This window comes from Protomyctophum bolini, assembly GCF_963924005.1.
Source record: "Protomyctophum bolini genome assembly, chromosome: 13".
Lineage (NCBI taxonomy): Eukaryota > Metazoa > Chordata > Actinopteri > Myctophiformes > Myctophidae > Protomyctophum > Protomyctophum bolini.
In genome coordinates this window covers 16127597-16153664 of record NC_137874.1, presented here as the reverse complement: position 1 = coordinate 16153664, position 26068 = coordinate 16127597, and the positions used below count along the sequence as shown (strand labels likewise).

Sequence of the window (26068 nt, the reverse complement as noted above, 5' to 3'; positions counted from 1 at the left end):
GTCTGTCAGTAACCTAGGTGTGTTAGGAGAGGGGACATTCGTTAGTAGCATTCGGTTAATACAAATGAATATGTTACGATTATGAAACAGTGAGGGGAGGATGTAAACAGAGGGAGAGACAGAGAGACTGACAGAACAGGGAGGTGTGTCATGATTATTCAGTAGACGTGGTGTCAATGTTAAATTACATTTTAAGAAACAGCAAGGGTTAATTTTGTTCAGACACTTTTATATTTTGAATGGAGTTTGATGGGACCCGTAATGGCATTTTCAGAGTTCTGCCTCGACTCATGTAAATATAATAACGTTTAGGCGAATTATTTTCTGAAAAATGTCCTTTGAAGATGCACATTCAGGGTGCCAAAACCATTCTTATATTCACACACAATTATGCTAGGAAGACGATGGAAAGTATATAAAAATGTACTGTCAACAGTGAAACTAACTTGCCTCACAATTAAATCAATATTAAAACACCACACTGTAACATTGTATCCTGTCTAATCTTTAGCTATTGATAGTGTGAACGAAGCTACACAAATCTGACATGCCTAGACTCTTAAATACTAAAGAGTTTTATTTTATTTTTTACTTCACGGCATTGACAAGACACTGTTTTGTGAAACTTATTTTGTCACAAGGACATAAATGGCAGACACATGGTTGTCTACATGCTCCCCAGGTAAGGCCAAACACTAAACACTGTGCCATAGGTGCAGAACAGACTGTACTCAGACTGTCTCTAAATTTCTTTGGAATCATTTCCAAAACCTTGATCCTAGCTAGCTGAAGTTGACAGTGTCATTATCCAGATTTGAAGTATGGTGTGCATACACTACTGATCCATAGTCAGACACTTTAGAGGTTAATGTAATGAAGGACAGATCATCAGGCAATGGAGGCAATAAAAGGGAGTATTGTAGCATTATTGCCCCCCCAACAGCCTGGGATTTTCCAATGATGACCAAATGAGCACTGTGTGATGATTATGGTCAATAGTATAATTTAAACACCCTATCACGACACAGAAATGAAGTGACAGTCTCACATAGTAGAAGCTCAAAATCATAATATTACAATCTTTCATTTTATCTTCAAGCCTGAGTTATACTTAATGGTGTGCACATTTTGCGCAGGGGTCATCGCCATGTTGGCATGTGGTGGACATTTTTGTCATTTAATTTTTTTGCCACAGACATACAAAATGAGTGGACAATAATATTACCAGAAACAATATGACCATAACAGGTCTGTAACTCTGAGAGTCTACAAATGTGCCTACAATATTTTACACTCTCAGAGTTAAGGGGGTCCTTGCAAATAAAACATTTGAAAACCACGAGAACTAGTTCTAATGTGCCATATTAAGTGTGATACATATTCTGAAGAAAACCTGGAGACTTGACAGTCAGGGTATTTATGACCAAATAATAAAAAACAAAATAAAACATTTGTATTTCCCGCGGACACATTTGTCTGTGTACAGACATATTGATGACCCCTGATTTGCGGTGTTTTCGGTGTGTGACACAAATATAAATCAGGCTTTACTCATGGTGGCGTTCCCTTCCTCACTGTGTCGGCGATATAACACAGCACGCCTGCGTTCCAACACATCACATGCATGAGGCACAGCATGCAGGCACAGAGGACAGGACACGCAGACCAACAGGACACGGACAGGAGCGACGGGGGAAAGAGATACGAAAGAGATCGTTATGGAAAGAGATAATGGTTGGTGGATAATGAGGTCACTCGATGCGTAGAGAGCTACCACTCCAGTGTGTGTTCCCGGTTCCCTGCCCCTTCCACGCCCATTACCAGTTCTGACTGTCGCACCTCAAAGGACATCTCATCCTCAGCTTTTTCCAACTCATTTTCCTCCTCCCCTTCGTCCTCCTCACCCATATGGCAACTCTAAAACACACACACACACACACACACACACACACACACACGTCATAATAGGTGAACACAAAATACAAGATTTATACGGCAAAGAGATTTGGTGTCATTGTAAAAAAGGAGTGAGCCAAGTATAAACCCCTGTGGGACACCGGCCAATTAAATAATATAGGGTTTAAGTGGTAAACAGAAACACAAAGAAAGTGTAAATCAGTGGCGGGAACCCATAGGGGAGGTAGCTTCCAGGTTGGCCAGCAGACATTATCCCTGGAGCATTCTATAGAATAAATCAGTTCATATTTCCGTGCATAGGTAAATCTATGGAGATGCATCTGAACTTCCAATTGAACTGATGTGATGAAGACTCACCTTTGCCATAATATCTGAGTATGCCATATAAAGGTGATCCGTATCAAGTTTGCTGTAACAAGGGCGAAAACAAAAAGGAAATTTAGCTGTGCATGTGGGTCTTAAATCTGTTAAAACTCTTTCTAAAACATCATGATTATTATATAACAAAGCAATGAAACAGTTTCTAATTTTTTGTTTGTTTGTTTTTAGTTAGCTACAATGCCCTGCCACACAGTTACGCTACTACATTGTGAGAGTCTGAACTAGTTGAACCTCTTTTCCGTTAAAGCGGTACGGCTGAAATGCAAAATGAGTTGGTGAAGGGGATCTGGTTTGGTTTCTGTCTTTTCCTCTTCTTCTCCTTCCTCTTGATCCATGGCTTTCTGAGATACAAGGATAAAGACAACAGCAGCACAGTAAAATCCTGAGTGTTTATTTCACTCTGAGAGGGTACATAATGGAGCCGTACATTTTTATCCTCTCGTACTATAGTTACAAATCGATAAACGAACACTGATATTTGACTTTGAGGGTTAATCTGGGCAGGACAGTGAATGAGACACAGTACTACTGACCAGTTGCACATGAGCAGGGCACTTTCATTCAATGGGTCAAGTGGAGTTGGTCAGGAGCCAACAGACCAACTTTATAATACTGGGAAGATCCCAGACTTGAATTTGGTTACAGGTGTAAGAGCCCGAAATATATCCTTGACCAAACTATACCACTATATATTAAAGTGGGCTAGCCTGGTTTATAGCGACATCGTCCACCCCTCCTACGGTATATTCACTTTTATTGGTTGAGAGATCAAAATGCTCCTATTTATTGGTTATTTGATTGGTTCAGGCTACGTCGCAACGCAATGGCCGACACTCCATATCAGGACAGTTTTTCGTGCGATATTGCCGTCGGAACGCTCAATCCTTGCCTGTGCAGATAAAGTGTTATTAAGTAACGTCTCTCTCTAGTCCAGATTATACCCCCTTTTTAAATAAATCTGTATTACAATGTGTTCTTTTCTCCGCACATAACAATTTATATATTGTATTGTATATATATATATATATACACACACACAGTATATATATCCTGTCCAATCCTATATAATTTGGGGCTGTTTTGTGTGTTTCACCCTCTCCTGCGCGACCACTGGAATTGCACGAGCACAAGTTGTGTTATAATGTATTAGCAACCATAGTCTATAGTACCATACAGATTGGTTCAAATTAAATTTGATCCACAATTGTTTTTGTTATGGATTACAGTCCTAAAAGCAATCACGACTAGAGATTAACTTTCAAGGACCGTAGCAGTACCAGCAGACTGCAGCTTTGACTTCCATCATCAATGTAAAGCATTGCTGGGGCATTGTTAAGATAAAGATTCCATCATCAATGTAAAGCATTGCTGGGGCATTGTTAAGATAAAGATTCCATCATCAATGTAAAGCATTGCTGGGGCATTGTTAAGATAAAGATTCCATCATCAATGTAAAGCATTGCTGGGGCATTGTTAAGATAAAGATTCCATCATCAATGTAAAGCATTGCTGGGGCATTGTTAAGATAAAGATTCCAGATGAAGGGAAAATGACACAACGTAAACTCACAGATAAGTCATCTATCATTCGGTCCTCAAATGAGTATCCCTCTGTGTGGATCCAGTTACGTTTGTATCCCTCCAGGAACATGTTGGAAGCTCTGTGCCTGTGATCAAAATGTACGAGCATAAATTATAATCAATATACAAAATTATCTTCGAGTCTTTCATGCATTTGTAAATGTATAAGTATACTGCTTTGGTATTCAGTGCTTCTGTGAGAGAGAAACAATACAGCCAGTTGCAGTGCATTGATTTATATTTCTAAAAGTAATCCAATGAATTCTTAATACCCTGCACGTGTTCTCTGACAAGTAATACAATTTAGTTCTTATGCAGAGGACAAATATGCCAAAATAATGTCTATTGATTTCTCACTTTTTATTTGTTTATAAAAAATCACACACGTATGAACTGAGTGGTGCAACTCACCTCTCCCCGTGCCTCTCTCTCTGTCTCTCTCTCTCTCTCTCTCTCTCTCTCTCTCTCTCTGTAATTAGCAGGCAACAGTCCAACACTCTCTCTCTCTCTCTCTCTCTCTCTGTTTCTCACTTTTGCCCCTACTGGTACTCTAAACATCGGGACATAGTCCCATAGGGACATTGCTGTTCCTTGGTGTGGTTGCACCACTCAAAAAAGTATTAAAAGTACTTTTAGTACTTTTACTTCTACTCCACTACATCTCTGAGGCAAATATCGTACCTTTACTACAGTTATTTGAAAACTTTAGTTATTAGTTACTTTCATTATTATTACAAAACACACTAACCCCTTCAGCCCTATATAAATTTATTTCGGCCATTTGAAATTAGCAGATCTACAAGCTCACAATGTGCCGCGATGCGAAGCATTGTGATACTTTGGCTTCAGTAAAACATGTGAGTAGTTGTGTCAGTGTACCTTGGTATGTTGTAGAGTGGTGTCATCCTGAAGCAGGCCACTACTGCCCTGCGTCTCTGCTTGGACAGCAGCTTGTGCCACACCATCATCTTGGACTTAAAGGGCCGCTCCGTCTAGACCAGCAGAGTTTTATAATATCATGTTTTATTGCTTTTTTGAGAGAGAGAGAGAGAGAGAGAGAGAGAGAGAGACTGGTGGCAAAATAAAGAAATTAACTTGTGTTAATTAAGTGAGGGGCGCCTCCCTCCTTTAAACACGTCACATGACGTTTACGGCTGTAAACAAACTTTAAAAGGTTATATCTATAGTCTTGGCTGCCACTCTACTGTATGTATGTTTGTTAAACCAGGGGTAGGTAGGCAACCTTAGGCACGGGTGACAACATTGGCACAAAGGAGGGTGATCACAGGCACACTGGCATCAGTGTGAGAGAGAGGACTTTTGGTTTACAATAAACTATTTATAAAATTGTAGTCACATTTGTATGTACATTACATCCTGCACATACTACATTCATTTAAACTCTGAACTCTGACTGGGGAGGGAGTCTGGGATATAGGTGGGTTATTGCTCTGAGTCTAATGATCGTTATAACAATGTGAAAGAAAATATTTAAAAAGAAGGAAAAAGATTATATTCATGGACAATCAAAATATACTGGAATGTTTCGATGTGGTGTCATTAAGTGGTTAAGAAAATGTCTATTTTCCACAAATCCAACCCTGTTGGGTGTTGCTGCTTCAGTGTTGGGTGACAATGTTGGCTACTCACCACTTCAATATGGTAAAGGACAGCAGACACCTCCTGCACTCTCTTCACAACCTTCTGCGGGGCGTCAGCATCCTCATCCTTCCCTGCCATCTCTTTGTACAGAGCCATTTGCCAGCGCATGGATGGGTTGTCAACCTATGCACAACAATCAGGGACACTGACCAGCGCTGCCTAAAAAGTGTGGCACAATTAAAGGCCCAACCTCTGGAAGTGTCAAATTCCAGGGTCTGTACACACTACACACACTACATGTGAGTAGACTACTACTGCCAAAGAGACAGATCGAAGCTCAAAAATGTGAATACAAACTATGACAAAAGCAGAAGTAATCTCCTGGTTCTTTAAAGATGCCCTGAAATGAAAAATATGCCACCATCGTTGTGATTGGCTGAGACACATAAATCTTCTGTTTCACTAGAACATATGTAATCTTTAAACATAATACTTTCCATCTGTAATTATTATTGAACAGTCAAACAACTTACTGTAAATAGCTGTAACTTACAGAACCACCCCATTACCTTGCCCTGAAGATGAAGGTTGTTCTGCAAGAATTCGCGCACTTCTTCATCAGTGTCTCTCTGTGAGTAAAACAACCTTTCGGTGATCATCACAACTTAAACTGTTAAGACTAGAATCTGAGCGTGCTGGCTATTATGAATACATTTTTAAGTTAATCATTTTAAGAAGTAATTCTTACAGCTTTGAATTCACTAACAATTGCTTGTTCACAGTATCCAATAATAATACAGTAATACAGTACACATGCAACCACTGGAGAAGTCACTTTTTTCTTTCTTCTTATTATTATTTTTTTACATCATACCAATCAGCATTTTTATGTCAAGTCATTAGTGTGACACATGCCATTCTCTTCAGAAACAACTACTTGGTGTAGTTTATTCAAAGGCAGAAAAAGGCTACCAAAGAGTATCGGATCTTGGCCAAGTTGATCAGCTCCTGGTCGGCAGGCGAGCACATGTTGAGCCCGATGGGAAGCATCTTTTTCAAGGCGGCCACAATTAGCGACGTCTGCACAGAGTAACGATCTCCCCGTTTCTTCTTCTTGGTACGTTCTGCATCTGAGCCCCCACCCTGGGAGAGAGAGAATAAAGGACCAAGAGGCATTCACACTTTCTTATGAAGCGCCAGGGCACAATCCACCATGTGCGAGGTGAACATACCAAAAGCAAACACTGCGTTGCATTGAACACACGACAGTCTCGATTCAATGCCAGGCAAGGTAATTTCCACAGACAAAAAGCCTTGTCAATAAAACCAACCAACGCTACTAATGTATACCATAATGCTCAGCATTGCTACCTATGACACTTCCATGGCACAAAGTGCAATTCAAATTGAAAAAAAGAGGCTGCAAAACAACCAAAAGACACGCACATCTAAAGCCTACTAGGTTGGGTGCTGGACGGACCAAAAACAGTGACAGTGTAAGAATAAAAAGAGTCTGCACACCAATTAATGTTCCCAAGAGCACGTTAATCGCTACCGCTGTAAACCTACACTCATTAATTGGTGTGTGGACACTTTTTATTCTTACAGAGTGCAACTCATTCTATTTTCCACATCACACAAAATAATGCTGGATGAAGAATGTCGACAAAATACCTCTCCACTCGACTTCTGTATAAGAATGGAAAACAGCAAATATTAACATGGTCAAAAAAAGTCTGCAATAATATCACAAATAAGGATTCTTTGCTATTCATGACAAAAGATTATACTCAGCGATGTTCTTCTCCAAGCACTTGTGACTTGCTGTACTATTAACATCGTCCTACCTTTTGGTAAAGGAAGGATAAACACATACGCACACAAAAGTCAGAAACTCCTTCATAACACCGGCAGACTTGTGTATGAAGAAATATCTAGCTGCAACTCACTATGAGACACGCATGAACAAAAAGCTACAGTAAACGACTGAAAGTGAAGCAGATCTGCTTATTCTGTCTACGGCCCCAGATCTGCTCCAGTAGGATCATCTCCTACCACAGCCTTCCATCACATACCTCCCCTTATAGATCGTCTTCATCTCAGCTTTCCGGAGGGGAGCATTCTGCTTCCCCGCAAAACCAACCAGCAGTAACCAGCAGGAGCAGCATAGGGAGTGGGTCTGCAACTGTTGACTATTTTTCCACGGTCATATCGGCCGATACCGATTCCGATATATTACATTATATTCATATAGAACTACTTTTTAACGTTTTTTTAACTTAAAAAAGCCCACCTTCCCACTAACAGCCGACGCTCCTAAAGAGACAGAGACAGGCAGACTGTCTGCTCTGCGAGTACAAAGCCATTGACGGTCACATTATTACAACGTACGTCGTCCGCCGTGCCCGGATTTCGCTGTCTCTCTATTATTGCGTCATCAATATCAGTGAAGATAATCAGGATTATTTTGAGACAGATTCGATACATATGGCATTTTTATGGCTGAAATGGCCGATTTCGATATGCTACTGATTATATCCTGCATCTCTACAAACAAGTAAAAAGCAAAGGTGCATATAAGTTATCATTAATAATTAATATATCTAGTAAACCAGGTAATAAGAATGCACTATTTTTAGAAGTCTAAAAGTCAACCAGAATCAGAGTTACTGTATAACAGTCATTGGAAAGTGTAATATTGGTATCGATCGATTTGTCCATGTAATTAATGGGTCATCGGATATCGCTCATACATTTCAATATCGTGCATCCCTAATTTCTTAGCGATCATTCTATCAATGGCTTTTTGTTTAGAAATGTACACCTAACATGTATAATGATGATATCTCAAGAAAGTAAACAGCCTAATTATCTTGCCATACTGAATGAATGTATATTGTGTGACACACACACACACACACACACACACACACACACACACACACACACACACACACACACACACACACACACACACACACACACACACACACACACACACACACACACACACACACACACACACACACACACACACACACACACACACAGGTATATATATATTGTGAGTTTAACTTTGTGGCAAAGTCTGGGCAACACACACAACTGGAGGTTACTGCTGGTTGTCTTTGTAGGGCAGAGTGGACTGCAAACATCATTATCCCTCTGAGCTCTGGCTAGTAAGGAGTGGGTATACAGCAGAAATGGTGAGGGCGAAACTGGGAAATGTATGGCTTTGGTCAAGGGGAGGTTGGAAGGGATCATTCTTTTAGCTGCAGAATAGGAAATCAGCGCAATTGCATTGATAAAAACAAAACAAAAAGAAACATGCTGGTACAATCCATTGAAGTAAGCATCCATGCACTCAGCATTCCACATAAAAAGCCAATCAGGTAAAAAAAAAAGGAAAAAAAGACAACCCTCTATGAATGTGCATACTGGCAGGTGTGAGTTGAATTATCAAAGCAGCAGCTGGTGAGAAGTTAAACATGTCATGCATGCAGCATTGGGGAGTGACAGAGCTACATTGCCAAAGACACATGTTTAGATTCCCACCGATGGGAAGCGGTTACTGTAACATTATAGAATGAGCAGATAAACACACGGCTAATCTCTAGAGTGTGTGCGTCCCTGTGCTCGCCTCCCTGTGCTCCTGACCTGTTCCTGTGAGGGTACAATTACTGTTCTGTTATCTGCACGGCTCAGGCCTGCTCCGTGGCCTTGTGCATGAGTCCATACATCAGTGATTCTCAAATATCTTTCATTTCAAGGACGCCCAGTTTACTATGCTTAATAATAGGCCACATAACTCCATTAACATTAACACTTTTCAACCAGGCATCCCTATTCTGTGATTATCTAGGCAAAAAAATAATAATGAAATTGTATTTTTAATAGTTTCTAAAATAGAAGAACTACAAGATCACACGAGGTTTCGACACGTTGTGAGCTTGTACATGGGATAGTTTTGCTATGACTACAGGTGTACCTTGAGATTTTGGCTTGTCTGTTGGTGTGCCTTGGGCACAAAACATTTGAAAACCACTGCGCATTCACAATGCACTTCGAGACAGTTGACATTGTGAGGGTGTGTGCATACTGTAGTTCTCTGTATGGGTCATGCTGATCCAGCGTTAAGATATGGGCCAGAGAGTGGAGATAACAAGAGAGATAACACAGTGACAGCAGCCTCACAATAACAGGAGAGGAGCAGCTTCAAATCCTTTGGCAGATATATGAGGTGGGGGATTTAAACGTTCAGCTCTGCATCTAAATGTGTGTTTGCTTTTTTTTGTAAACAACATAATGTTGTGTGCATGTGCTGTGAATATGAGATATAACTCCAGCGTATAAACTGCACACCAGTTCCGGTGTGTTATGAAAGGCTATAGCTTAGAGGAAAGACGGCGGAAAAAGCATTTTCTCCTCCTGTAATTCATTCTGAAGTAATATTATTGAATACATGTCAAGGAAGTATTGTCTGCATCAAAACCCGCTGACAGTTAAGTTTCAGCACCAGGTCATGTGTTAGCTCGGTGTGGGTGAGAAGGCAGGGGGGGTGTTGCAAAGGAATCTGAACCATGGCAATGGTTCCACGCAATTTACAGGGGAGGTAGCCTACTGTATGAAGACATGAGCACAGTGAGGTAGCCTACTGTATGAAGACATGAGCACAGTGAGGATTGGAAGACTAATGTTATCCTCTAGTAGAGGCAAAATAAAAACAAAAAGCTGCAATACAGTAAAAAGAAGCTACGTATCAATCAACCTTCCACAAGAACAACCCAAAATGAAACCAACAACATGGCAAAAGACAAGACGACTCCAATCCAACTATTGATCAAACTAAAGAGCAAACTCCAGTGGCAGGATGATGGCACTGCGCTCTCACCACAGACCTGAGGCCCAGTGGAAGATCCCAGTGCGCTCTCACCACAGACCTGAGGCCCAGTGGAAGATCCCACTGTGCTCTCACCACAGACCTGAGGCCCAGTGGAAGATCCCAGTGCGCTCTCACCACAGACCTGAGGCCCAGTGGAAGATCCCACTGTGCTCTCACCACAGACCTGAGGCCCAGTGGAAGATCCCACTGTGCTCTCACCACAGACCTGAGGCCCAGTGGAAGATCCCAGTGCCATGAGCCCGCCTTTCTACAGCAGAGTTCTTTCATCAAGCGTCCATCCAGACTCCCCCCCTCACACACTGGCAGGACGTGATGGGCACCACCCACAGGCTGCCCTGTCGTCCGGTGTTTGATCTTGTACGGGAAAGGTGTCTCTCCCTTTTTGGTGTTACAGTTGTAGTCATTGCAGAAGTCTTTTTTTTTACTGTAAAGTTACAGAGCTCTTACCACACCAGGAAGAGTTGATGGTAAAATATATTTTTGTGTTTCTGTCATAATAAAATATGAGATTCTTAATGCAGGACAGATGCGATGTATGAATATGGCTTCTACATTGGCTACAGCTGTATCAATCCACTTATATGTATCCTTTTGTAGAATGTTAGTTTAAGCAAAAACGTGTGTATATTGAATTGATATGATGTGTGTATTTGCTTGCTTTTACCCTGTTCTTATTTCAATATTATGACTGTGTTGTGTTTGGAGAAAATAAATGAAGGTTGAATGAATATGTACTATAACTACACTATTTTGTTGTTGTTGTTGTTGTTGTTAACATAGTCACCCACAATCCAAGATTGTGCATAACCGTCCATGTACGCAAGCATGGCCCTATGAATGTGTAAAGAGTCACTGGTACCAATGTAACTGGATACAAATGACATGTCGGTGGCTCCTGGGAAAGTAAAATTCAGGCCAGGATTTTCATCCCCTATTCCTGGAAGTAAGTGTATATTTATAGCGATGACAAACTCTGGACTGAGTTCTTTTTCCGCTGGTGACGGATTGCAAGGTATTAGCCGATAAGCAGATACAGCTGCTTGTACAAAGAAAGTATTTGTCACCAGTGCTGGATTTGGTTTGCCGCGTCATGCTTTTCTGAGCGGAACGCGCTGATGCACTATAGTGCGTGTGTGTGTGTGTGTGTGGATCTGATGTGCCAGTGTGCTGGAGGGGTTGATGAAAAGCTCCCCCCAGGGTGAGGTGCCATGCGGACAGCACAGCGGGCGTGCAGGGAACAAAGTCTAACCTCTGAGTCCCCGCCCTGGAAAACCCAGCATCAATGCAACAGAGGAGAGACAAGGGGGGACAAGTCAAAATAAAGAATCACGTTAAAACAGCTGCCATTGCTCTAACAAAATCAATTACAAAATATTATAATGGACACGTTTACTTTACATTAATCCCATTCTGGTGCATTAACTGGTGCGTTACCGTAGCATTGTACAGCATTGCAAGTACACACATTAATACTGTGTTGGTATATGTTGAAAATCACTGCTTACATACGGTCAGTGTGTGAATATACCGTTTTTTATTCCATCTAGTTTGTACTTAGTTACTGTACACAATATCAAGACATACCAACAACACTTTACCGGAATGAGACCATTGTAATGTAAATTGTGAGCTGGAATACAAATCTGAACAATTTACAGTATTCTCAGTAGTCAGTATTGTTCTCAACTGTGGTCCCAGAGACTCAGACTATTCAATGTGGTCTATTCTAGCAGTGTTCAATTGCATTCCCCTGGTGTTTGGCACAAATACGTCCCTGGTCAGGCTGCCTAGTATATAAACCAGTCCTTTGTCAGTCATGTGTGTCCACAGGGCCAGAGTTGAGAACCACGGGAACAAAGTAATAATGGCCTAAAAGGTGTACAGAAGCCGACGGTACCTGGTAAAGATGGAGCCTTTCTGTCTTGGCTTGCATAGTTGGATTAATATCAAAAGGTGCAAAACTATAAAGCTTGTGTTGCATACAGAAATGCTAGCATTGTGTGAATTAATACAACTACATATCACACCTGACATGGTTCAAATAATTAAGCAAAATAAAACATTGTGGGGGGAAATGGCAGGGAGAAATGGTAAAATCCACGACACAAAATACACGATAATGTCATGTAATCTGGAGATACACAAATGTGGCATCTAAAGACAGAAGAATATATTAAAGCCACACAGCTAAATCATGAGTCTTAAAGGGATATTTCATTTTCAACATAAAAACGGATGGAATGGAAAAATCACAGCCCCCTTGTGCATTATATTAGAATGTCCCTCTAATGCGTTTTGTTTATTATTTATTAAATATTTTTTAATTTTAATTTTTAATTTAAAGTGAAATATCCCTTTAGTTAAAATGAACACTGAAAGTGTGTCATGCTCATGAGAAGGCGCTTACATCTTTCCTTTGATTCGCTCACCTTGCTCATCTTGCTCTTGCTGTCAGCGGTGAGGAATGACATGTTATTGATCTCATTCATCACCACAAAGTTCTGCTCCTCTCGCTTGAAATTCTGAGAAAACACGAGAAGTACAGAGAGAGAGAGAGAGAGAGAGAGAGAGAGAGAGAGAGCATGGGGTCAACCACACGGCTGTGGGGCCAAAAGGAAATATATTTATTGAATTCAGTCTGACCAGTACTCAGTCTTTACCCACCAACCATGACCCAGAATATGTAACCCTTAGTGATGCCACCTTCTCAGCCAAATTAATGAGTATACTCACATGGGACTTGGACCAGAATATGAATACTTCTCCCACCATTCGAAACAGCTCTTCGGCATCTGGGTCTGGGCACGTCAACCACCTTGCCCTGTCATTGGACAAATAAATAAATAAAATAATATAGCTGCAAGCAGCAATAAGGCGGGACCAAGAAAGAAGATAATAAGAACAATATGCACAAATAAGAATCACAGGCTGAGTTGTCGTTACGTTATGTTGTATGTTGTATTATATAGAGAGATATAAAGAGATCCAGTACAACTATGTAAAAGTCATTTTTATCAAATTTATGTTTGGTTGCATGCAACCAAGTGTAAAGTCAACTGCAGAAACACCGAAACATTTCAGATGACAGATAACATTAAATGTTATTCAAAACACCTTGATTAAAACAAAATCTGAATTTGCTGTTGAAATCAACACTGCTGCACACACGCACGCACACACGGTACCTGTTGTTGTCCACATAGCGGATGAGCAGAGGGTACAGAGCGTACAGGTCTCTGCAGAGCACGGCGAACTCGTCCCGTATGGTGCCGTCCTCCTCGTCACACTCAGACTTGCCCTCCAAGCGCAGGTGCTCCTCCTCGGCCACCACCTTGCCCGTGCGCTTCTTCAGCTTCTCCATGGTGGGGATGAAGTGGGACTTGAGCATCTCCGGCTTCGCCCTGCTCACGATGGGCTGCGAGAAGACTGGGGCGAAAGAGAGTGTTGTGGAGTTCTTTCCAAAATATATTTTTTATCCCACGATTTCGTAACCCATTTTTCACCCCTGTGCCAATCATCTACTGTGATCCTGGGCTCTACACACCCTCCGCCAACCTGGGGAGAGCAACGGACTTAACCCATTGATGCCTGAGGCCAAATCTGGGAACGCCTTCTAGGGCCTGACCTAAGGTTTCTGAAAACCTTCAAATTCCGATGATTTTTTTTTTAAATAGTTATGTTGCTACATGTATAGCAATAGCTGATGAGACACAGAGAGCACGGCCGGCATCAAGGGTAGAACAACGTATACGTTACACCAGGCGTCAATGGGTTAACTCATGCTCCCATCATGCCTGAGTGTCCAAGTTGCTCCTTTACACCTGACAGGGGGGAGTTTTCCTGGTTGGACGTAGCGCGTGGAAGGAACACGTTATTCCAACCAGTTCCTTTCCCCTCCATCAGGCGCCCCGGCTGGCCAGGGGGAGGCAGTTTAGAGACCAGGATTACTGCATGTTTTTGTGAGGGTACCTACCCTAGGGGACACGGGGAGAACATGCAAACTCCACACAGAAAGGCCCTTTCGCCAACCCCGCCTTCGGGTATGGGCACTGATGACACGGAGGAGGAAACACGCCGCCAGCACCCACAGTGCTAGTGGAGTTCTTGAACAATCGATGAGGGCAAATAGGAGCCGAGACAATATTCTAGGTGGTGATGATGGTTATGATTCATGTAACATGATATCCAATAACACTCATTCAGCGGTATGGTAGTTCTGCCAACAGCACAGGGCAGAAATAGTTATATACTGTACATAGTTACTGTATACTGTGGGCTGCTTCAAGGACAACTGAACCATAACAAGATAGGCTGTAACATAAACAATGGCTATTAGACCGACTGGGGACATGTACAGTAGGCTCTTACAAGCTACCAAATATCACAATGTAAGTATAATAAGTGACGGTAAAATATAAAGGTTAGATATAAGCAACCATATAATTTCTTCCTAGACGAAAGAGAGGAAGGGAAGTCGTTGGGAGGACAACACACTCGGCGTACTTGTGCAACTGCTACAGTGGTGGAAGAAGGATTTATTTTATTTAAAGTACAAAACTATTGGTATCAAAATAGATTTCAAGTACCAAAGGTAAAAGATGGATGTGATTATGCAGAATGTCCCGTTTATCTTTTTTATAATTTTTTATTATATCAAAATCTTTCAAAAATAGCAGATCTACAAGATGTCACATTGCGATGCGTTCTGAGCTGGTAGATTGTGCTTTTTTTAATAGAAAATTGGGCTCAATTGTATGCATGTTTTGTAATAATCTAAATCTAAATAAAGTAGTGTATAGTTTTACCCAAGTAAAGTAAAAGCACCTCGAAACTTTACACAAAGAAAAGTACAGGACTTGATAGTAAAATACGTCCCACCACTGACGCTACGACACACAGAGGGCATTAAAGGTGGTCCCTCATTAAAGGTGGTCCCTCACCAGCCAACCTCTACGACACAGAGGGCATTAAAGGTGGTCCCTCATTAAAGGTGGTCCCTCACCAGCCAACCTCTACGACACACAGAGGGCATTAAAGGTGGTCCCTCACCAGCCAACCTCTACGACACACAGAGGGCATTAAAGGTGGTCCCTCACCAGCCAACCTCTACGACACACAGAGGGCATTAAAGGTGGTCCCTCACCAGCCAACCTCTACGACACAGAGGGCATTAAAGGTGGTCCCTCACCAGCCAACCTCTACGACACACAGAGGGCATTAAAGGTGGTCCCTCACCAGCCAACCTCTACGACACACAGAGGGCATTAAAGGTGGTCCCTCACCAGCCAACCTCTTCATCCAGGAGGCCTCATCGATGCCCAGGTTATTGACCACGATCTTCATGATGCTGCCCAGCAGCTGGTTGAGGTGTTCCGAGGTGACGTCGGTGCAGATGCGGCCCTCCTGCTCGGGGAAGCACTCGACGCCCCTCTCCCACCAGCGGGGCAGGTAGTTGCACAGCATGGGCAGGGTGATCTCGATGACGTGGGGCATCTCCGTGTAGCGAGCCCCCGACTCCGCCAGGTCTCCGATCTCCTTCAGCAGGGTGTCCAGCTCCGGGATGTCCGGACACAGCTCCTGGACCTCGCTAGGAAGGCCCAAGACTTTAGGGACCATCAACGGGGAGAGAGAGAGAGATTTTGTAGAGGCAACGATTGAATGACTAAAAATACTGTCTTACTCATGTGGCCTTATTTTAATTTTAAATTTCATTAATACTCACAACTTCATGTACTCGCTCATGCCTTCTTATGAGTATTATATTGTATTTTACCTTTTAGGTAGTGGTACACACTTTTTATCTCTCTCAATCAATTTACAAATTATAGATGTATAAAGAATATAAATAAATCACACCCGTGTGAAGTGAGGGGAGGGGCACTCTTATCATCATACATCATCATACACTTTCTGGCCAAAATAGCTGATCTGCTCGTCTACATATGACGCAAATTTTCCTTACATTGTCAATGGAAAATGTGACAGGAGTTCAGGACAAAAAAAAAGGCTAGCACACCCAAAAAGGAGACAACGAGTAGAAGAAAACCACATTCATGAGCAAGATAGAAAATGCGTGCATATAGTTTTATTTTTATATTACATTTTGTATGTGCTATTGTATTGTGTTTTCTAGCACAGGATAGGAATGATAAGATAAGCACTCACTGGCTCGTTCCCTGGGAGTCTTGGTGGTGTACACAGAGAAGGCGTTGAACTCATTCAGATGGGGTTCCAGGAAGGCCACAGGCATTGCGGCTGCAAGGTGAGCAAGACATTCTCCCACAGCCGGCCTCTGTCTAAGAAGTCAAGTTACACAACTAGTTCAAAGTGAGGTAAAAAAAATAATCACACACGTGTGAAGTGAGTGTAAGAGGTGCCTTTTTTGGGGGGGGCATGAATAAGACAAACATTAAAACTCCATAGACTTGGCTGCCACATGATGTCATGTCCGAAAGCCAGAAGTTGAAGGGGATAATGCCCATCGAAAAAACAAAAAAAACATAACACAATGAAAGTCTCCCTGATGCATAAATCTGTCCACCATACAGTATAGAAGCTGCAACCGTCTTTTTCCGCCCACTCTTTTATTTTTTGTCTTCCTGAAATGTACCACCTGAAGTGATATTGCCTTGTCTGTCCCTGTTTGAGTGTGGACTCGATGTCTTATGTAGAAAAAGGACTATACAGAGACATTGGAGATGGTGCCACATGGAGGGGGGATGAGGGAGGGAGGAGGGGTGGGGGAAAAAAAGAAGAAAATCTTGGAAACTGCTCATGTGTCATATGTAGAAATGCTATATGTACTATACTGCACTTTCCAAATAAAACAAATATTATTAAAAAAAAAAGAAGCTGCAACCATACAGTAATCAGTAAGATTTTAAACTTACAAACGTGGGTAAAAGAGGGTTTTGGAATGGCAAGCAAGTGTAGTACTAGTATGTGTACGGACGGTACAGCAACTAAAGTCCATACCTTCACATTCCCAGCAACCCGGGTTGCCATGGCAAGATAAAAAAAATAGTGCAACACATTTTCACGTGCAACTTGAGACTCACCTCTCGACATGTGGATTTTTGACCGTTCCCAGGGAGTAGATGCTACACATGATGCGATAGCATGACATCTGCAGATCATCCACTGTATACATGCAACAAAGACAGCTTCTGTTAGCCATACCAGAAGAAACAGTAAATGGTCGGTCATGGCATCAAGAACTTAAACCATTTCAATCTCAATCTGGCAACCCATGTTTAGGGCAGTGGTGCTGTGTCTTGAGAGATTACTTGAACTAGCTGATCTACAAGCATACTGTACAATGAGTTGGAGCGGACCAAGGACGTCGTGCTGCCCCTGGTCAAGTACGTATTAGTTCACTGAGAGTTTAAGTGGCAAACACAGTGACTGGACTCACACATGACATCGTCTCCAAACAGGTGCTGAGCAATGTGGTCGAAGAGGGAGGTGAGAACCGGGAGCAGGGCAATGGTGGTGTAGTTAATGTTCTGGGACACACCTTTCACTTGCTTTAAAAAGAAAAAGAAGATCATTAAAATTACTCTTATAGTTGCCCTAAAGGAGAGACTTGATTACAAAGTTACACATATTGCAGTTAATATAAAACACATTATTCAGGCACATTTCAGCCACCTCTTTTGCCCATTAGGACCACTCTACGCAACGTCATCATCCAGCGATGCACAGCACAGCGACTGTGCAGCGCAGGTGCATGATTGGTGCATGATTGGTGCTAGAGCGTGGAGCTTCTATAGTTACATTAACTGAAAACATTAAAACAAGACTTCATCTCTTGAACCTCAACTATTCTGGGTTGAACATTTGCCATAAATAGTAGACCTACAAACTCACAACGTGAGCTGATGTGTAAGGACTTTTAGGCAAGTAACTATGGTTCTATGATCTATGATTTATTTATTTAATGACTACTGCTCATACCTGCATTTACTACTGTACTTATTAATGTATTACTTACTGACTGACTCTGGTGAGATGCAAAAATACTTGTACTGTACATTGACAATAAATTGAATCTCATCTCATCTAATGATTTGATTTCTGAAGGTTTCAAACAATTAATGGTTAGACACTGGTTGAGTTAATTACGCCAAAAAAAATCACTTTTGACCTGGACTGACAGGGCCCCCAGTGTAAAATCCCACATCATCCCATAGTCTGTTACAAAATAATATTCTCGACAAGATTCAGAGGGACAGAGAACTCTGGCAGTCATCCAGCATTCATAGATCCTACCTCTGTGCTAGTTATTGGGGTTCAAGTGAAGACCATTGGCCCAGATCTGAAGGGGGTGCCTGCGCCTGCGTTTGGGAAATGATTAACCAGTCGTCTATAGTGCGGAAGGATTTTCATACCACTGGCTTGAAATAATGCCTACTTGTAAATATCTGAGTGGCTAGGGACCCAAATGGGAGAATGCTGAATTGGAAACACTTTGCCCATAAACACTACTGCAATAGCTAAGGGCTATTCTGGCCCAACTAAACTCCACTAAACACACAGTACAGTAGAAAAGATCCCCTAGCTACTACTAGACCGCACTGGCGTTCAGGAAGAATGAATTAGAACACAATTATCTGTCATGTAAAAGAAGCATGTGTGCATTGGGTGGACATTGAGTAGTAGTGAGCCAGTTATACAGAGGTGTGTCACAGACCAAGGAGATTCCAGGTACAACAAGGAAATGTTAAGAATTTAAATAACAAGCCTAGTGCAAGTGGGGCCCCAAATCATATGGCTGGGGGTGCTGATGGCCTAGTGGTTAAGGCGCATATAATGACAAGCGAACCTGGGTCCGATGACAGCGAGCGTGAGCCCGATGACCTTTTCTGCCAGTCTCTCTCCCCGTTTGATTGATTCATTGAATATTATCAGTGTGCAAAAAAACAGACCCATTGCAAGATTCTGTACTCTGTCGTCAACCATAAGCCATTACAGCTTGTCAAAGTGGGCAGGGGTGAGGTGGGTTCGGGGGTGAGGCCTAGCAGAAGCCTGACCAGTTTGTTTTGGTAAGTCTGGAGCCTTGTTTTAACAGCCGTTGAGGTACTGTGGTACCAAGAGGTGCATGCATAGTTGAAGAAAACTTGTACGAGGGCTCCTGTTAGGGTCTTCCAAGGTGTTTTTGTTGACCAGTGAGGAGATCCTGTATAGGAATCTTGTTCTTTCGTTGACTTACGTTGGTGGCCATTTTATCACCGGAAGGATTTGCCTCCAGGATGGAACCTAGGTAGGTAATTTCATCTTTTCGTGTGATAATATTGTCACCCACTCTAACCAAGAAGCCATCTGCCTTGCTGAGATTACTATTTGATCCAAAAAGAATGTATTCAGTTTTTCCCAGGTGTAAAGATAGTTTTCTATCAGCGAGCCAGGTGCAGATTCTACCGAGTTCAGAGCTGAGGGCCTTTTCAACCTGCAGTTTGTTCCTGTCCGAGACCAGCAGTGCTGAGTCATCTGCGAACAGGAACAAGTTGCAGTCACAAGCTGATGTCATGTCGTTAACCATGTATGGTACCATGTCACTATGACTATGCATGCGCCATGCATCACAGTGTCATCGATGAGTGCTCCTGCTAGAGTCTGAAGAAAAGCCCCCAAAAATATCTTTAAAGAATAGCCATTATTGCGAACGCAGTGATTGCGAACGCAATGAGCACTTACTATGAGACCTAGCAGATCATGTCTGTGTGTGTGTCTGTCTGTCTGTCTGTCCCGCTTTTGTGCCCATATATGGAGCTGAGTGATTTGTTTGTGATTGATGCAAGTGTCTGTCCCGCTGTTACGTCACCATGACTCAGCCATAATCATATAAGGAGTCCCCAAAGCAGCTATACGTCCAAAACCCAAATATGTACGAGCTGCGTTCGCTTCCCGCGTTTGCGCGTCTTACTTGTAGCTTCCCAGCCATGGATAAGGAAGACACCAGTAGATTCCAACCGAGTCAGCTGTAAAATACTTCAAAGTACTGTACCTGATTGCCTTTAGACACTTTGCCCAGTTTGAGGTTTTCCACCATTTTCTCAATGTCATCAGCAGCACTCTCAAAGAATGACCGCAGTCCTGCCTTCACAATCTCAGGCCCCGATTTCATCACTGTCCTATAATCATGAATAATAAAAAATAAAAATAATCCAATTCAAATTATATCTACACATTATGCAATATGCATGTATCTTAAATTGCCATTATTATCTGCTATAGCTATCTATAGCAAAATTACTTTACCTGGCATCCAATGATCGTGCAAGAATGTGAAGACAATTAACAATAACTGAAGCATCCGTTCCTGCAAAGATCACATCGATCGTAGACCGTAAACAAGTGCATATCAGTGTAGTTTTGTAGAGGTGTGAGCCACCTCTTATCGTTCAATAGGCTATCATAGACAAGAGGACAAACATTCTGTGTGAGAGCAGATGTCTTACCAAAGAGACAAAAGGACAAACATTCTGTGTGAGAGCAGATGTCTTACCAAAGAGAGAAACTCTGTGTCTCACCAGAGCAGACATTTTAACGAAGATACTATAGAAGGAAAGGAAAGGAAAGGAAAGGAAAGGAAAGGAAAGGAAAGGAAAGGAAAGGAAAGGAAAGGAAAGGAAAGGAAAGGAGAGTTTAGGACATCAAAGGTAACAAAAAAGGCCAAAGTAAAATGAGGAAAATGTTTCAGTTTACAACTTCTGTGTATGATGTTTTGTAATACCTAGCAATCATCTCCTTTTCCTTATTGGAGGAATGGCCTCCACTCCCCAGAACTTTGGCAGGCGTGGACAGGAAGTAGAGACAGTGGTTCTTAAAGTACTGGATGATCAGAGGCAACAGGATCTGAAAGACAAATACTTGGACGTGAGATGGCATGTCGAGAATAGCCGACCTAGCGTGCGTGGCCTGCGTGCATCGGTACATCATTTTGCCTTTATTATCATGGGAATGAACTTTCACCTTGGCAAAGAACTTGATTTCCTGCTCATGGGGAGATTTCTCCACCCGTCCACTGCTTACAACAGCCTCTGAAAAACACATGAGAAAGAATTACCGGTAGAACATTATGGTCCTCATTCACAACGGAAATATACTGTACGACCAGGTTTAAATGAAATGTGTAATGATCGCGTATTTATCCGTCCGATCAAACTGCGACAAGCTCACGTGTCATGCAGCGAAGGTTTTGTAATGACTGCATTTGTGCGGATCGCCCGTGTATCTCATTTTGCCTCTTTCCCAAGCGTTTCGCCTGGTGTCACCTGTTATGATTGAACATCCACGCCCATCCCACGCCATATAAGGCAACAGGAAATATCTTTCCTCGGGTGATGCGATGCACCGCACTGCGTGCGTGAACTGGTAGATCCAGGGAAGGATTATCCAACAGGCCTGTTGGGCCCAGGCCCAGGGGCCTCTGAGCTAGGGGGGTTCCCTGAGCTTCAGCCTCCGGATCAAGCTTAGGGGCCCCCAAAAAGTGCAAAGTTAATAACAGTCATTACCTTTTTGCCAGTAATGGACTTATCATGTCAATAAAATAACCCCAAATGTCCTAAACCAGTGGTTTTCAACTGATTGTGAATGAGGGACCGCCACCCTGACCCTGACACTGTTGTGTTGGGTGGGGGATATGGGCTAAGATTAGTGCTCTTGTATCAATTGCTATGCATCCCATGTGTATACAACATCCCACTGTGTTTCAACTCTCAACCAATGGTCCATTGACTAATAATTTCCTAATAATAATGACTCATCCAGACATTCCGGTGAACTTTTAACTCCCTTTTTCTGTTGAATTTCTTGACCTCCCACTTGTCAGTAAACGACTGCATGGACGGTCATCAATGTCACCAGGTCATTCAGTTCACTGTTTCTCAACTAGTAGAAAATAAAAATAAAAATCTACAAATCCTACATTACTAAATGCATGGTCAGGGACCACATGCAATACCACCATGGACGACCTGTTGAAAACCCCTGTCCTAAACATCATATGATACATGCTACTGAAGTGTTTAAACCCTCAGTTTATCCATAAGGCTTCCAGAGGGAGGTCTCCAAAAACAAGGGGTGCATGTTGGTGGCACAGGGGCTGCTCCCCGTCCTCATTATTTCAACCTATAAAACAACGTTTCGCCCCCTCCTCCGGGCTTGTTGAAATAAAGAGGAATTATTTTTCTTCAAGCTATTTCATACGGTATGCTTCCTCATCAGAGGTATTAAAGTTGGACTCATGAATGGTTAATAATATTAAAATGGGACATTTGACGTTAGTTGGCGCTTGGCATGGCCTAATGGAAGTTTGATGCTGAGCTGTACAGCAGTAGCTGTAGTACAGCTACAGTTGCCGATTATAATTAATTAATGGCAGTGCTGCCAGCACAGCCACATTAAAATAATCCTACCTCTGGAGTAGAGCGCTGGAGGAGTGGAGGTGAGCTGGCTTAAAACTATGATATGACTGGCCGACTTTCAAACACGCTGATGCCATTCAGTAATGTGGTCTTCTATTTTTTATATACTGTAGCCGATGGCCGCAGTAACCCTCGATTTTGCTTGGTTCTCCCCCCTCTGAGGGGACAGGGGGGAGATGCTGACACTCAGAGGGGGACAGGGGGGAGGTGCTGTCCCCCTCTGAGGGGACAGGGGGGAGATGCTGACACTCAGAGGGGGACAGGGGGGAGGTGCTGTCCCCCTCTGAGGGGACAGGGGGGAGATGCTGACACTCAGAGGGGGACAGGGGGGAGGTGCTGTCCCCCTCTTCAAGGTCATGAATTCCCACATAACGTGGGAATCCTCGTAAATGCCCGTACGCTCACGATATGACCGTAAACGCCGTTGTGAATGAGACCCTACTGTATATCTTGTAAAATACACATGCATGTACACACACACACACACACACACACACACACACACACACACACACACACACACACACACCTCAGTTGCATGTAGCATACTGTACACAAATATGCTTCTGTAAGTTGTTAGAATACCGAGATGAGCGATGAACTCCTGAGCGATCTCCATCCACTTCAACAGCTTCTGCAGGAAACCATACGCAAACCTCTTTTCAATGGATGAGATGTCAGACTCCATATCTTTCAGGCCCCTGAAATTAAATGGAGAATATGTTTGTTTTAACCACATTGAACCGCAGCATTCACGAGTGTCATAAGAGGTGAACATTCGATGGAAAATATTGCAAAACAAAGCAAAGAAAGAACATTCTGCTCTTATCGTGCCGTATATAATTTTAGGTACAGCATAAGAAAGAATAATGTGTAATAAATAAAAGTGCACAATATCACAAAAGAGAGAGAAATACAAAGTAAACCAACCGCAATTGTGGCCCAATTAAAAAACACCAAGTCAGGCAATTGATATCGAACAAATCATATTTCATCTGTCTTTCGCAAAGAAAGAATGAAAGAACTGCAGGGAATGACATTTTGAGTTTTTAATTGATGGCTTGTGGAACAGAATGAACAACATGTCACCTGATGTTTAGAAACGATGAGGTTGATGTGATCTATGGCTTTTATACATATACTGTAGGAGACACGATGACATAACCACTTTCATTCAATCAGCCAGAGCTGCAATTTTGCAGTTGAATTTGTATTGTTTTTCAAAAAAATAATCAGCTTACATAATATGCAACTCACTCTAATCATATGTGGATTATGTTAATGGCAGGAATAGTGTCGTCATCCACGACTGCTAAATTGTCTTTCTATTGATTTTCTAAAATAATACAGTATGTGATCAAGCCTGTTTTATAACAAATTTTGATTTGATTCCCTATGAATTGATATGACATTCCCATCACTTTAATGATCTCAGTCTACCATAATTAATCAATGCGGGTGCATTGATGATATAAGCATGTTCGTCCAATCCACCAGGCACGCAAGAGCTGATTTGAATTACTTCCAACATTATCAGCTTAAATGTAACTCATTCGAATCACACTTTGATTATTTGAACAGCGGGACTGCTACCATCTGCTGGATGAAAAATATGATGAACCTGCTCAGTGGTTTTGTACTTCTAAGTGCATATACGTACACACAAGCACTGTATTTAGGTATATTTTCTTTTACTATACTTGAGTACTGTAATATGTCCATTTATCAATACTTTATACTGATATACTAGATATGCTATTTCCACTACTTTTGCGCAACACATGAAGATACAAGGTTTCTGCCCGACATCAATGACACCCAGGTTGGCAGAAGCATGGCATCATCATCATCATCACCTGGTGACAGCGTATCCATTCATCTGAAGGAATTTGAGCAGCTCGTGGGATTTCTCTCGATCTCGTGCCTTTTCTTTTGCAGTCAGCGTGTCATAGGGCACCAGCAAGGGGTGAGTGCCTCCTCCTACACACAGTGAACAGGAAACGCATTCAGAAAGACCTCACTTTGAGAACCACTGCTGTAAATATTACATATCCAAGTCCTTTAATTTAACTTTAAATTTTTATCAATCCTTTTTCTCAATGCTTCTTTTATTATTGAATCAAAACCTTTTGATTGCAGCTCCATTTTCTTCTTCCTTCCCCAGGTATTGTGATAATTCTCTGCCAGCTGTTCAGCCATAGACTGGGAACCCAGACAAAAATAGCACCAAATGTTCAAGTTCAACATATTAAGGGATCCAAAAGCATGTAACACTAAATAGTACAGTAATGACAAAACTACAAATGATAAACATATCAAAAAACTGAAAACGATGTCACCTGCAGGTCTCTTGACAGAGCCATGTGGGAGATTTCAATGGGCTGGGGACTGTAGCCATGGCTGGGGTCATACGTCGCCTGAAAACACAGGACAAGCAATACAGAACAGATAAAACACAGGAGAATCAATACAAAACAGATACCTGAAAACACAGGACAATCAATACAAAACAGATACCTGAAAACACAGGGCAATCAATACAAAACAGATACCTGAAAACACAGGGCAATCAATACAAAACAGATACCTGAAAACACAGGACAATCAATACAAAACAGATACCTGAAAACACAGGACAATCAATACAAAACAGATACCTGAAAACACAGGACAATCATACCTGAAAACACAGGACAATCAATACAAAACAGATACAAACGCATAATCTGGTAGATTATCGTTTGTATATTCTAACATCTACTGTACATAAATAACCAAACTACAAGCTCACGTCGATTTGAAACGCACCGTGAGCTTGTACAGTAGATGGTCTATTTTCGGCGAAGGGATTTTGTATAGAGTGAAAAAAGGAGGGGAGCAACAAGTACAGACCCCTGGAGGACCCCGGTCAATGAAGCATATACTGTATAGGGTTTAAGTGAAAGTGTAAAAAGTGATCACTGCGGTTAAATCGATCAAGTTAAATCAACACTCCAGATCGTGCTGTGCAAGTACCGTACCTGTGCAGTTTGTGAGATCTTCCGAGTAGAAGTTGGCTGCTTCTTCTTCTCTGTGTCATCATCCTCCCTCGCTTTGTCAATAGTCCACTCCCATGCGAGCATGGCTTTGATGGATTCTTTGATGGGCCAGCGGTAGATCTCTTTGTCCTACCGCAGGAAAAGACGCTAAGATCAGACACCAACACAGAATGGAGTGATGTTGGGGCAGAAATCGCCAATGGACACCATTGCTGCAAC

At 42.1% G+C, this 26068-nt stretch overlaps 1 protein-coding gene across 3 annotated transcripts in view; it reads right to left on the bottom strand.

Annotated features, from left to right (window-relative positions):
- LOC308326890 (ryanodine receptor 1-like) overlaps positions 1-26068 on the bottom strand; it is a 118205-nt gene that overhangs the window by 30190 nt on the left and 61947 nt on the right. The window contains exons 57-82 of one of the 3 annotated variants that reach the window (XM_080779947.1): positions 25832-25978; positions 25151-25228; positions 24938-25013; positions 24668-24791; positions 23397-23512; positions 21358-21425; positions 21119-21240; positions 20891-20940; positions 20644-20704; positions 20390-20516; positions 17798-17909; positions 17442-17523; positions 16549-16679; positions 15666-15986; positions 13569-13809; positions 13117-13204; positions 12813-12905; positions 11633-11647; positions 6453-6623; positions 6050-6109; positions 5529-5663; positions 4758-4870; positions 3868-3964; positions 2530-2639; positions 2275-2326; positions 1822-1917 (exon numbers count right to left, since the gene is read on the bottom strand). In XM_080779947.1, coding sequence (XP_080636073.1) covers positions 1822-1917; positions 2275-2326; positions 2530-2639; positions 3868-3964; positions 4758-4870; positions 5529-5663; positions 6050-6109; positions 6453-6623; positions 11633-11647; positions 12813-12905; positions 13117-13204; positions 13569-13809; positions 15666-15986; positions 16549-16679; positions 17442-17523; positions 17798-17909; positions 20390-20516; positions 20644-20704; positions 20891-20940; positions 21119-21240; positions 21358-21425; positions 23397-23512; positions 24668-24791; positions 24938-25013; positions 25151-25228; positions 25832-25978 — 2886 coding nt within the window. The remainder of the gene's footprint in view (positions 1-1821; positions 1918-2274; positions 2327-2529; positions 2640-3867; positions 3965-4757; positions 4871-5528; positions 5664-6049; positions 6110-6452; positions 6624-11632; positions 11648-12812; positions 12906-13116; positions 13205-13568; positions 13810-15665; positions 15987-16548; positions 16680-17441; positions 17524-17797; positions 17910-20389; positions 20517-20643; positions 20705-20890; positions 20941-21118; positions 21241-21357; positions 21426-23396; positions 23513-24667; positions 24792-24937; positions 25014-25150; positions 25229-25831; positions 25979-26068) is intronic. The other 2 variants (XM_080779949.1, XM_080779948.1) reach the window with 2 other exon arrangements.